The following is a 15000-nucleotide window of genomic DNA, read 5'->3' on the forward strand; positions in this document are numbered from 1 at the left end:
GGCTGTATCCTTGCACCAACACTTTTCAACACCTGTATGGACTGGATAATGGGTAGGGCTACTACCCAAAGTCAGTGTGGAGTAACACTGGGCAATATCAAGGTATCAGACCTTGACTTTGCCGATGATGTTGATGAATTTTGTATGATGCTGGAATCACTGGTGGCTCTTGATCCATTTAGCAATGAGACGAGTCCTTAGGGCCTAGAGGTCTGGACCAAGACCAAGATTCAGGACTTTGGGGGCCTGTTAGGGGAACCCGTTCAGTCGATACATGATTGCGATGAGGACACTGAAGTCACAGAGATCTCAGACCAAGCTACATGTCTTCAAGGCCTTGATACTGCTAGTTTTGCTCTATGGAAACAAAACCTGACTGCTATCTAGTGCCTTGGAGTCTCATCTTGATGCCTTTTGTAACAAGTCTCTTCGCCAGATCATAGGGTACAATTGGCAGGACCATGTGTCCAACCAACGGCTGCACCATAAGACTGGCATGGGACCTGTTACTTGCAGAATCCGGGATCGCCAACTCAGGCTATATGAGCACCTAGCTCGTTTCCCTGTGGATGAGCCTGACCATCAGGTTGTCTCTATGCGAGACAATCTAGGGTGGAGATAGCCCGTGGGACGACCTAGGAGATCATGGCTTGGGCAGCTCAATGAGACCTGTCACGAGGAATTAGAGATGGGCCGAGGGCTTGCCTGAAGACTCGCCATTAGGGACCCTCATGGCTGTTGGCGAAGGGTGGATGTGGCCATGCGCCCGCGTCGGCGTTAGCCCCTTAATAATGAAGATGATGATATATATATATGTGTGTATCTGTGTGTGTGCACATGTACATATGCCTATGGGCTGTGTTGCTATGAATGTCTGTATATTTTCAAATCTCAATATATATATATATATATATATATATATATATATATATATATATATATATATATATAATATTTGTGTGTATGTGTGTGTGTGTGTATGCGTGTATGCACATGTACGTATGCCTACGTGCTGTTGCTCTGAATGCCTGTATATTCTCAAACCCAAACTTAGACTTCCCAGCACACCTGATAGCAAGGGTGATCATGAAGATGGTGATTCCAGCCAGACACGCTATCAGCATCATAACTCCAGCTGAGAAGGAAGGAAGGAAGGAAGCGTTAGATATATGAGAAGTTGGGTTTAAAAGGAATGACTAATTAGCGGATAAGAATGTGTTAATTGAGAGAGTTTTGAAAGGGAGGGTGGTGTATGAGGAGTGTAAGGGGGATACAGGATAAAGTAAGAAGAGACAAGAAAAGGAGAAATAGTAGTTATAACTGATGATACTAAAGATAATGATAATAATAGTAATACTGATAATAATTTAATAATAATAATGATAATAATAATAATAATAATAATAATAATAATAATAATAATGTTTTTATTATAATTATTTATGATATTAATATAATATTAACAACGATAATGATGATAATGAAATTAGTAATAACAATGATGGTAATAATAACAATGATAACTATAATAATAATAACAATGATTACAATAATAATGATAATAACAACAGCAATAATAACAATAATAAAATAATAATATAATAATGATAACAATGATAACTACAATACCAACAATAATGATAGTAATGATAACAATAATGATAAATAACATCAACATTAACAACTCAAACCATAACAGCAACAACAATAACAGTGCTAATGATATCTGCTAATAATAAAAATGTCATAACAATAATAACATAACTGTAATACTGAGGATGACAATGCCATTGATATCATTAATACTGATAATGATATTCCCCGTAATACTAATTGGCAATAGTCATAACAATCATAATGATGGAGATAATGATAAGAAAGATAAAAGGTAAATCCAAGAACACAGATAATTGTGATGAATAATGATAAAATCATTGATTATGATAGAGATAATTAGTATCATATCATAATCACAATAATGATGATAGTACTGAAAAGTTGATGATATGATAACGATAATAGTAGTAATTATTAGTAGTAACAGTAGTAATTAGATATAGTAATAATATTAAATAGAACAACGACGGTGTTCATATCAATAAAAATTATAACTTTAAGAATACTGATAAGAAGGAGAAGGAGAAGAAGAAAAAGAAGAAGAAGAAGAAGAAAAGAAGAAGAAAAAAAGAAGGAGAAGGAGAAGAAGAAGGAGAAGTTGAAGGAGAAGGAGAAGGGGAAGAAGAAGGAGAAGAAGAAGAAAAAAGGAGAAGAAGAAGAAGAAGAAGAAGAGGAAGAAGGAGAAAGCGAATAATGAAAATAGCAAAGCCAGTAAAATGATGGCTATCATCATGGAAGTAAAGATGTTCATAATATCATTATTATATCCATTATAACGATAATAATGATAATAATATAAGTATAATAATAAAAAGAACAACAACAGTAACGACAATAACAATAATGATAATAATAATAACAGTAATAATGATAACAGTAAGAAGAAGAAGAACAACAACAACAACAACAACAATAATTATTATTATAAAACAATAATAATGATGATAAAGCTAATGACCATGATGATAATAATAACATCAATAATAGTAATAATATTGATAATGACAGCAATGATAATGTTAACAATATTTATAACAATAACGATAATGATAATTATCATAATAACAGTAATAAAAATAGTAATAATAATGGTAATAGAATGATAATGATAATGATAACAAGAATAATTATGACGATAATTATGATAATTATTATGATAATAATGATAATGATAATAATAATAATAATAATAATAATGATAATAATAATAATAATAATAAGAAGAAGAAGAAGAAGAATGATAGTAATAATAATGATAATAACACAACGATAATGATAATTGTAATAATATTAATAATAATAATGATAATGATAGTAATAATAATAATATTATTGATAATAATAATAATAATAATAATAATAATAATAATAATAATGATAATAATGACAGTAACACCATCAACAGTAATGATAATGACAATAATTCCACGAGAGCGTGGAAAAAATATATATAAATAGGATATAAGTAATAAATGTAAAAAAAAATAATAATAATAATAATAATAATAATAATAATAATAATAATAATAATTAATAATAATAATAATAATAATAATAATAATAATAATAATGATAATGAGGCCGCGGTGGCCGAATGGTTAGAGCGTCGGACTCAAGACTGTCACGACGGCAATCTGAGTTCGAGGGTTCGAGTCTCCGACCGGCGCATTGTTCCCTTGGGCAAGGAACTTCACTAGATTCCTACCTAGGCACTGGTTGGGAATGCCAGCCAAGTCAGTGCCGGTCCAGATAACGGGTAAAAAGAATGTGACTCGATAAAAAAAAAAAACGGGCGGAAGGCAACGGCTAAAGCCGCTCTAAATTGCCAAGAAATCATGGAATCAGATCGCCAACTTTCCCTTGTAGGGACGGGACTTAAAAAAAGTAATCCCATTTATATATAATAATAATAATAATAATAATAATAATAATAATAATGATTGTAATAATAATAACCATCATCATAACACTTACACTAACAATAACAATACAGTAGTAATAAGAATCATATTCTTAACAATAACAACAATAATAATAATAACAATAGTAATAACAAAAATAATAATGGCAATAATAAACGCAAAGAAAAAAGAAAAGAAAACAAAAGTGAAAAAACACGAAAATTCAAAATCCTTAACCTCGTTTTTTTTTACTTCGTTTTCTTTGACATTTATTTCTGGCGGGATGAGTTTAATTTGCATATTTAAGCAGAAGTTTCTTTTTTTCTTCTTTTTATTCTTCTTGATCTTTCCTTCGTCTTCGTCTTCGTGTTTGTTTTTGTTTTGTTTTTGTTCTTGTTTTTGTTTTTTTGTCTTTTTCTTTGTCTGTCTTTTTCTTTGTCTGTCTTCGTCTTCGTCTTCGTCTTCGTCTTCGTCTTCGTCTTCGTCTTCGTCTTCGTCTTCGTCTTCGTCTTCGTCTTCTTCGTCTTCGTCTTCGTCTTCTTCTTCTTCTCCAATTTTTTCATCATCTTTTTCTTTCTTAACCTTATCTTCCTCTTATTCACCTTCACTCCTTTTATTCTTCCTTAACCTTTACTCTTCCTCGACTTTCTTCTCTTCTGCAGTTCCTTCTCATTCTTATCCATATTCTTGTTAATTCTCATTTTCCTTTTTCTTTCCTGTTCCTTCTCTCGTCCTCATCATCATAATTTCCATCCGCTTTCTTCATTATCTTTCCTCGTCCTCTCTTCCCTCTTCATTCTCTCCACATTCATTCCCTTCGGTTTCCTCTTCCTCATCTTTATTCCTTTTCCTCATGCACATATTCCGTTTGTTTTTCTGTCTCTCTCTCTCCCTCTCTCATTCCACGTGTGTCATTTTCCTAACAAGACCAGTCTGTCTCACATCAGTTCATTCATTAATAATTCATATATCATTGCAAAAGCGACCCCTTTACTCAACATTACTTTGCTATCAGTTGCAGAAAAGGTGAATACGTCAGTTATAATGAAAATTATTATGATAGTATTCATGATAATCATCACCATAATTATGCATCTTATCGTAAATGGTAATAATGATCAAAGAATGATAGAGGAGGATAAGAATATGGATGATGATGATGATGATGAAAAATAGATGATGAGGAGAATAAGAATATGGATGATGAGAATGATGATAACATAATGATAATCGTGATAAAGATAACAAAGATAGTAATGAGGATAGAGGTTAGGTTAGAAACGGGTAATGATGATAAATAACGATGAAGAGGATAATGATAATAATGATTTGACAACAATAATTATCAGATAAATAAATAGAAAAGCAGTTTTATACTCCGATCTATTTTTTATATAAACCTCTTGAATAGAATATTTAAAACACACTCTCGTAAAACCTTCAAGATCTTTTTTTTTTCTACCTTTATCATGTAAATCGCTTCATGAAAATCGCTTATATATTACCAACAATCACCCCCCTCCCCCCCCCCCGACCCGCCTTTTTTTTTTTCTTTGCCAACGAAGAAAAATTCTATTAAAATTTTGATTCGAAAAATATCGGCGGCGGAATTGCCAATCAGCTGTTTTGTCACATTTTCCTCGAAGAGTTGAGAGTGACAAGAATCAAAAAAAAAGACAAAAAAAGGAGAAAAGAGAAAAAAAATAAGACTTAAAGACAGAACGAAAATGCACAAGAAGACAAAAAAAGACAAAAAAAGGCAAAAGGACAAAAATACATAATAAAAGACAAGAAATAGACAAAAGATTAATAGGACAAAAAGACAAATAAGACTAACAAACAAAAAGAAAAGACAGAAAAAAAAATAAAAGACAAAATAAAACAAAAAGAAAATAGTAAATACAAAAATACAAAAATAAAAATAATATTAAAATAAGAAAGACAAAATAAGACCAAAGGAAATATACAAAAAAAAACAAAGAAAGTTGTGTTGAGAAATATATTCGAAATATTGATTTTTTGTTTTTTCTTAATCGATCGGCTTAGTAAAAAAAATCACAAAATATATACAATAAATAAATTTTAAAAAATAAATGGCGTTTAGAAATTTTATAATCTTTTGCCCTTTTATTGGGTCAAAGATCACTAAAAGAAAAATTCAAAAATGCTTCTACAACAATTTAAAAAAAATATCATGTCCTTCTACTGGGTCAAAGGTCACTAAATAAGAAACAATAAAAAAAAACAATACATCAAATTTACTTCTGCAACAATTTTTTAAAAAATGGCCCTTTTACTCGGTCAAAGGTCATGATTTAAGAAAAGAAAAGTTCATTGGTTCTAAAACAATTTTGGATTTTTTTTTTCAATGGTACTTGGGTCAAAGATCACAAAGTACTTTACAAATCTCTGTTTAAAAATCCAGTTAGTTAACCTCCTCTAACACGATCCACAGTTCAGATTTTGCGTATTTAAAAGTATAAAAGGCAATAATAATAATAACAATCTATTTAATACAGTTCAGATTTTGCGTATTTAAAAGTATAAAAGGCAATAATAATAATAACAATCTATTTAATACAGTTTAGATATTGCGTATTTCACAGTATTAAAAATTAACAAATTTATAAACGGTATTACACCATCGGAAACTAATGGCGATTTCTAATACTCTACATAAAAGAACTAGACACACAAAACGTGCTTTTGTGTCCCTCCAACAATAGCAACTTTACATAGACTTGACACACATCATCCTTTATACTCTAAGGCCTAAGGAGGTTGAGGAATGGGTGTTCGGCGTCCTTTGTGGTTGCCATGGAAACGGCCTTTCCTGTTACAGAATTCCCCGCAATCAGAAGTCTCCATTTTTCTCCCTTTTTTTTCTCTCTCTCTTATCCGTATAGTTTTTTCGGGTTGTTATATATGTATATATATATATATATATATATATATATATATATATATATATATATATATATATATATATGTATATATTATATATATGTATATTATATTATATATATATATATATATATATATATATTATGTGTTGTTGTGTGTGTGTGTGTGTGTGTGTGTGTGTGTGTGTGTGTGTGTGTGTGTGTGTGTGTGTTATTCATACATATAGATACACATACATATATATGTGTATATGTGTGTGTGTGTGTGTACATATATATATATACATGTGTATATATATATTTATATATGTATATATATATATATATATATATATATATATATATGTATGTATGTATGTATGTATGTATGTATGTATGTATGTCTGTATGTATGTATATATGCACATATCTATATATCTATATATCTATCTATCTAATATAACTATCTATCTAATATATATATATATATATATATATACATATATATATATATATATATATATATATATATATATATATATATAATATTGAGGGCGGGGGATTATATAGACGTGAAGTATTTCGTTTAAAACACCCACAAAAAAAAGCATGCACACACACACGCACAGGAGAAATTATTTCTTGTATACGACAGTTGCCATACGCGTTCGTAGAAAAAAAAAATACTGGATTTTTTTTTTTTACATTTTTTGTAGTGAGTATAATTTAATGTTCGAGGTATATTTTCTTCGAAATAAAACATGATCCTTTTTTTTTAAAATTCATTATGCAAACGGCCCTGGAAAATTTCTCTAACGTAAAGGCAAACACTTAATAACACATCACCCCCAGAGAAAAACCCGTGTTTTCCCGGGGGGCCTGAGAGAAAAATAAATATAAGGACGTTTCGATACTGTTACGAATACAATTCAATCCTTTATATCGACATTCTCTTGTTTGCTTTTGATCCCCTCTTTATGTCGTGTTGTTGCTGTTGTTGTTGTTGTTGTAAATTTTTAAAGCAGTTTAAAGGGGTGAAAACCCAAAATGAGAGTGTTTTTTTTGTGGGGTGTGTTGTGGGGGTTTGGTGTGTGTTGTGTGTGTGTTTGTGTGTGTGTGTGTGTGTGGGTTTTGTGTGTGTGTTTTTATATGATATGTACAAAGAGAGAGAGAAGGAAGCCACACCCCACAAAACCACACACACACCCCACACACACACACACACAAAACCCCAACACACACACACACCACACAACACACACACACACAAACCCCAAACACACACAGATAGAGACAGAGAGAGAGAGAGAGAGAGAGAGAGAGACAACAGACAGACAGACAGACAGACAGACAAAAGGGAACAGCCAGAAAAAAGAGAGAATGGGGAAAAACAGAGAGAGAGAGTGGGGGAGGCGGATGAGGGGGATTTTTTGGAGAGAGAGGGGGGGAGGGGAGAGACAGAGAGAGACAAAACGGAATAAAGAAGAGAGAAAGACGACAAAAAAAACAGACAGACCCCCAAAGGGGACGAAAGCGAAAAAAGAGAGGAGAAGAATGAAAAAAAAAAAAAAACCCACACACACACCCCACACACCACACCCCCCACACACACACACACACACACACACGAACACACACAAAACCCCACCAAACCCAACACAACACACACACACAAACACAAAACACACACACAAAAGGCGGACCTATTTTTAAAAAGAATATTAAATAAAGAAAGTCAAAACCCTGGGTTTTGTTTTGGAAATAATAATTTCCAAATGAGCAAAAAACACTAAAGCCCCAAACCTATCTGACATTTACCTCATTAATAACGGCAATAAAAAAATTAAAAAGCCAGAAAAGTTTTATTACATTATTATCGAAATTACTGTCAATAATTTACCATTAATTATCACGTTCATTTTTAGCAATAGCATCATCAATAATATCACAAAAGGCTGTACGTTATAGCAATATATATATTCTTTATATAAAAAGGAATTAATGAATACATACAAATAAGTGAAAATGAAACAAGCAACTTTCACGTGTCATAAATTTGACAGATGAAATCGTTAACTGATAATCGAATACCACGAACGGGCCTTTTTCCCATCCCAAAAACAGTTTGAATCGCTTTTGTGGTGCGTAATTACCTCTATTTTCCAGAGAGAGAGAGATAGAAGAAAATAAAGAGAGAAAGAGAGAAAAATATAATAATAACAAAACCAGCGTTATGGATAAAAGATAAAAATAATATTCAACTTTCCGTTTTTTGTTTTTATCTTTTTTTATCGTGTCTTTTTTATTGAGTTTCCTGCATGTTTCTTCTTTTATTTGATTTCACTCTTCTTCTTTCTTCCTTCCTCAATCTTCTTCCTTCCTGTTTCTTTCACTCACTTTCCAGAGAGAGAGAGAGAGAGAGAAGAGAGGGGAAAAGGGGAAGAGGGGAAGAAAGAAACAAAAAAAAAGAAAAAAGGGAGAAAAAAAGGAGGAGAGAGGAGAGAGAGAGGAGAGAGAGTGAGGAGAGAGAGGGGAAAAGGAGAGAGAGAGAGAGAAAGAAAGAAACAGTGAGAGAGAGAGAGAGGGGGGAAGGGAAAGAATTGAAAAAGAGTCTTTTTAAAGGAGGAAATTTAAAATTTGGAATATCTTTGGAAAAAAATGGGCTTTTAAATTCAACGAAATATTTTTTTTGGGCCCTTTTTTGGGGAAAACTTTTCCTTTCCCCGGGCCCAGTGCCACATTTTAAATTCATTTTTGTTTTATCCATATGGGGAAACGTCGTGGGGTGTGTGGGGTTTTGGTTTTGGGGTTTTTTGTGTGTTGTGTGTGTGTGTTTGTGTGTTTTGGGGTGTGTATTATTTATTTTTTTTGTTTATATTTTTTATATATAAATTATATAAAATATATATAAATATAAAATTTATTATTATATTAATATATATTTTAAAATTATATTTATATATATTAAATATAATATATTATATATTTTTAAAATATTAATTTTATTTCATATATATTTTATTTTAAAATATTTTATAGGGTTGGTGTGGGGTGTGTTTGTGTGGGTTGTGTATATAGATGTGTAAAATATACATAAAAATATATATATATATATATTATATTATATAATATTTCTATATATATTTATGTGTTTTTGTGTGTGTGTGTGTGTGGGGGTTTTGGGTGTGTGTATATTTTTAAATTATTTTTATTTATTTTTATTAAAATATTTATATTTTATATATATATAATCTTTTAAAATAATATATATAATGTGGGGTTTGTGTGTGTGTGTGTTTGTGTGTGTGTGGTGTGTGTGTGTGTGTGGTGTTGTGTGTGTGAAATGTGGGGTGTGTTTGTGTGGGGTGTGTTTGTGATATGTTATATATTTTTATTTTTATATATATATTTTTATATATATAATATAATATATATATTTTATATTTATATATATATAAAATATTATATATTTATGTATATTCCTTAAACTATACAATATTTTTTTAAATTAAAAGGCTCTATATCACAAAGGAAAAAAGATTTCACTTCGACGGGGAAGAGAAAACAAGACATTTCCGGGAAACAAAAGGTCTCCTTTTAGAAGCAAAAATTTTGTTGCGTGAAAATGAAAAGTTTAAAATATTGTTTTTTTTTTACCCCAAAAACGCGCCCCTCTAATTTTTAACAAAGGATGTGTTCGTTATTAGTATGTGTGTGGGGTGTGTGTGTGGTGTGTGTGTGTTTGTGTGTTGTGTGTGGGGGTGTTTTGGTTTTGGGTTTTGGTGTGTTTTGGGGTTCTATATTTATATATATATATATATATATATATATAAAATTTTTAAAATAATTAATATATATTTTAAAAAATATTATTTTAAAGTATATTTTATATATATTATATATATATATATATATATTATATATATATATATATATATTATATATATAATTATATATATATTGTGTTTGTGTGTGTGTGTGTGTGTGTGTGTATGTGTGTGGGTGTGTGTGTGTGTGTGTGTGGGGTTGTGTGTTTTGTGTGTGTGTTGTGTGTGTGTGTTGTGTGTTTTGGGGTGTTATATAAATATTAAAATATATATATATTAATATATTATATATAAAATATATATATAATTATATATATATTAATATATATATGTTTTTTGGTGTGGGTGTGTGTGTGTGTGTGTGTGTTTGTGGGGGTGTGTGTGTGTGTGGGTTTTGTGTGGTGTGTGTTGGGGGTGTGTGTGTGTGTTGTAATACATATATATTAAAAATATATATATAATATAAAATATAAAATATTTTATATATATCTATATCTATATATATATATTTTTAAAATATATTTATATATATAAATTAAAATATATTATATATTATATAAAATATATTTTAAATATTATATTAAAATTTTTGTGTGTGTATATAAATATATTATTATATATTATTTATATAATTTTAATATATATATATTTTATCTTTTAAAAATAAAAATATTTATTTAATATATTATTTTATATTCTTTTATATATATATATATTATATTTTAAAATTTTAAAAATATATATATATTATTATATAAAATATATATATAAAAATTAAAATAAAATACATATTGTTTGGTTTGTGGGGGTTGAAAACACACGCACACAAAACAAAACACCCCAAACACACACCAACACTCTCACACCCACACACACACAATTTTATATTTTATATATATATATATATATAATATATAATATAAAATATATATATTATATAATATATATATATAATAGTATAATATATAAATAAAATTATATATAATATTATAATTTATATATAATATTATTATATATTATAAAATAAAATTAAAATAAAATTAATATGTATAAAATATATGTATATATTATAAATTTATTTTTTTTTTTTCTTTATTTATGTATTTTTTTATTTATTTTTTATATACCCCCCTATATGTTATAAAAATATTATATAGAATATATAAATATATATATAATAATATATATATATAAAAATTATATATTTTATAAACCATGGTTTAATCCAATATAAACCACCATCTCCTAAAAAGGGCAAATTTAAAAAAACAGCCACCCTCTTTCACGGTTTTTACCCTTTTGGAGCCGCTTGACTGCCTTCGTTTGATCGTGTGACCTTCGCAAATTCTGTCTCCACTCCATTACTGTTTTTTTATTCTCGAATTAGCATGTGCATCTCTCGAGGTTTAATTTGGTTTTCATTAAGTCACTGATGGGATAAAAATATGGCTCTCTATTTCCTCTTAGCCTCTCTCTCTCTCCCTCTCTTTGTCTCTCTCTGTCTGTTTCTGTGTGTTTTTCTGTCTCTGTCTGTCTCTCTTTTTCTCTCTCTCTCGGTCTCTCTCCTCTCTCTCTGTCTCTCTGTGTGTGTCTCTCTCTCTCTCTCTCTCACTCTCTCTCTCCCCTCTCTCTCTCTCCTCTTCTCCCCTTCTTTTTCTCTCACTTCCCTCCTTACCACTCCCCCCCTCCCATTTCCCTTCCTCCTTAATCTCCTCCCTTTTTCCCTCTTTCTATCTTTCTATCCTCTCTCTTTCTCCCTCCCTACCACTCTCTCTCTCTCTTTCCCCCTGTCCCTTCTTCCTTCCTTCCCTCCCTCTCTATCCCTCTCTCTCCCTCTGCCTCTGTCTCTCTCTCTCTCTCTCTCTTCTCTTCTTCTCTCTCTTCTCCTCTCTCTTCTCTCTCTCTTTTCCTCCCCTTTCTCTTTCTCTTTTCTCTCTTTCTTAAATCATCTTCTATTATCATCTTTCCCCTCCACCCATCTTCTCCCTTCCCCCCCTCCCCCCCTCCCACCCACTCCTTCCCCCCTTTTTCCCCTTCCCCTCTCTCTCTCTCTCTCTCTCTCTCCCCTCTCTTCTCTCTCCTCTCTTCTCTCCTCTCTTTTCCCCTTCTCTCTCTCTCTCTCTCTCTCTCTCTCTCTCTCTCTCCTTCTCCCTCTCTCCTCTCCCCTCTCTCCTCTTTCTCTCTTCTCTCCCCTCTCTCTCTCTCCTCCGCCCCCCCCCCCCCGCCCACTCTTTCCACCCTTTGTCTTAACCCACTCCATCCCTCGCCAACGCAATTTGGAATAGCATTAACACTTCAAAGATTATACATTTAGTCTCTTCTCTGATATTCGACACTTCAAAGAAACGCGATTCACCAACTTTAGGTTTTTCGTCTGTTTGTCGGGTCTGCTGTCTGTTGTCGTTTGTCTCTCTTCTCTCTCTCTTTTCCTCTTTTCTCTCTCCCCTCTCTCTCTTTTCTCTCTCTCTCTCTCCCCTCTCTCCTCTCTTTTCCCCCTCTCTCTCTCTCTCTTCTCTCCCTCTCCCCCCTTTGAAAAAACTCTCTCTTTCTCTCTCTCTTTGGGGCTAAAAAAAACGGCCCCGGGCCAATGAAAGGCACTCGCCCTTTAATTTGGCATTCCTCGCGGTACCAAATTGGCAGTGCCTTTTCCCGGTTCGCCCCTCGAGTATGCCCTTTTTGGAAAAGTCACGATGTTAGTTTTTTTGAATTTTTTTTCGTTTCATTTTTTTTAGTTTTTTCTCTATATATTTTATTTTTCAAATCTATTTCCCATCTATATACTATCTATCTTCTAATCGCTTTCCCCTCCTTTCTCCCCCTCTCCCCCTTTTCTCTCTCTTTTTCTCCTCTTCTCTCCCCCTTTTTCTCTTTCTCTCTCTCCCCCTTCTCCCCTCTCTCTCTCTCTCCTTTTTTTCTTTTTTTTTTCTCTCTCTCTCTCTCTTTTTTCTTTTTTCCCCTCTCTCTCTCCTTTTCTCTCCCCTCTCTCTCTCTCCTCCCCTCTCCTTCTCTTTTTAATTCTTTTCTCTCTCTTTCTCTCTTTCTTTATCTGTCTTTCTATCTCTCTTTCTTTCTCTCTCTCTCTACCTATCTATCTATCTATCTGTTTATCTATCTACCTTTCTGCCTGTCTATCTCTATATCAATCGAACTATCTATTTTTCTATTTATCTGCCTGTTTATCTGTCTGTCTTTCTCTCCATATATTAATTAGAAGAAGAATCCACATCAACAAAAACGTCAGAAAACGTTTTTTTTTATATCGCGAACTTTTTTAATAACCCATATTTTTTTTTTTTTTTTTTTTTTTACTTTTTTATCGTCAGAAAATGTATTAAAATTTTCCTTTTTTAGTCACGATCTTCTTTTTTCTCTCTTTTCTTTTTTTCCTTTTTTTTTGAAAGTTCATAATGTGTACTTTCCCAGTTATTAAAAATCCTAATTTTTTTTTCCCCTTTAAAACGTACCAGGGAATTTCCCAAAAAATTTGTTCTTGCCTTCGGACGATAAAAAATTTTCCCGTTTTTTTTTTTTTTTTTTTCCTTCTTCCCCTCTCTCTCTCCTCTCTCTCTCTCTTTCTCTCTCCTCCCCTTTTCTCTCTCTCTCTCTCTCTCTCTTTTTCTTCCCTCTCTTTTCTCTTTTTTTCTCTCTCTTTCTCTCCCCTCTCCCTCTTCTCTCTCTCTCTCTCTCTCTCCTCTCCCCCCTCTCTCTCTCTCTTTTTCTCTTTTCTTTTTTCTCTTCTCCCCTCCCCTTCTCCCCCTCTTTCTCTCTCTCTCTCTCTCTCTCTTCTCCTCTCTCTCTCCCCCTCTCTCTCTCTTCTTTTTTTTTTTTCGTTTTCTACATTTTTATTGTATTTTATTTTCTCCTTGATTTTCTTTCTCTCTCTCTTAGTTTTTTTTTCTATAAAACCGTATCTGAAGAACTTCTAAGCTGTTTTTTTTTTATATACACCATGGTTTTGAGAATATATATATCTTTTTTTATATATATATACAACCGCGGTTTTTGAGAATAATAGAAAAAATAGTGTAAATAAGATGTATAAATAAATGTAAGATGTGTAAATAAGATGTGTAAATGTAAGATGTGTAAATAAGATCAATGTAAGTAACAAAAAGATTACATCGTTTACTGTATAAGAAAAAGTCTGATGTAAAATTTTAAAAATTTAAAAGAAACTTGTCCAAAAAGAAATTAATAATAATGAAAATAAATAAAATAATAAATATAAAAATAATTAATAAAAAAAAAAATTAAAAAAAAATTAAAATAAAAAGGTAATAATAATATAATAAAAATAAAAAATAATAATAAATAATAATAAAAATGGAAAAATCATGAAATAATGATATGATGGGGATGATGATGATAAATAACGAATGAAATAATGATAAAAATTATGATGGGATTTTAATGAAAATTTGTGATCATGATAATAATAATGATAATAGTACTAATGCTGCTGATGATAATGATGATGATCATGATCATGATGATGAGGAAGAGGAGGAGAAGGATTATAATGATAATGATAATAATAATAATATCATCATCATCATCACATCATCATCATATCTCATAATCATAATTATAATTATAAAAAATAATAATAAAATAATAAAAATTTAATAATAAATAATAATAATGGTAATTAATAATAAAAATGAGTAATAAAACAATAACAACAAAAAAAAACATTAAAAATAATTATAAAAAACAATAAAAATAATAATAATATTATTATTTTTTTAAATAATAAAAAATAATAACAATTTT

General features: G+C 30.8%; 1 protein-coding gene across 4 annotated transcripts in view; it reads right to left on the reverse strand.

Moving 5' to 3' along the window:
- The window catches only part of LOC119582477 (cyclin-dependent kinase inhibitor 1C-like), a 41860-nt gene that overhangs the window by 21833 nt on the left and 5027 nt on the right, over positions 1 to 15000 (reverse strand). For 2 of the 4 annotated variants that reach the window (XM_037930751.1, XM_037930753.1), the window contains exon 2: positions 1069 to 1135. The exons of the other annotated variants lie outside the window; for them this stretch is intronic. In XM_037930751.1, coding sequence (XP_037786679.1) covers positions 1069 to 1127 — 59 coding nt within the window. In that variant the 5' untranslated portion in view covers positions 1128 to 1135. The remainder of the gene's footprint in view (positions 1 to 1068; positions 1136 to 15000) is intronic. 4 annotated transcript variants of the gene reach the window in all.

This window comes from Penaeus monodon, chromosome 16 (genome assembly GCF_015228065.2).
Source record: "Penaeus monodon isolate SGIC_2016 chromosome 16, NSTDA_Pmon_1, whole genome shotgun sequence".
Lineage (NCBI taxonomy): Eukaryota > Metazoa > Arthropoda > Malacostraca > Decapoda > Penaeidae > Penaeus > Penaeus monodon.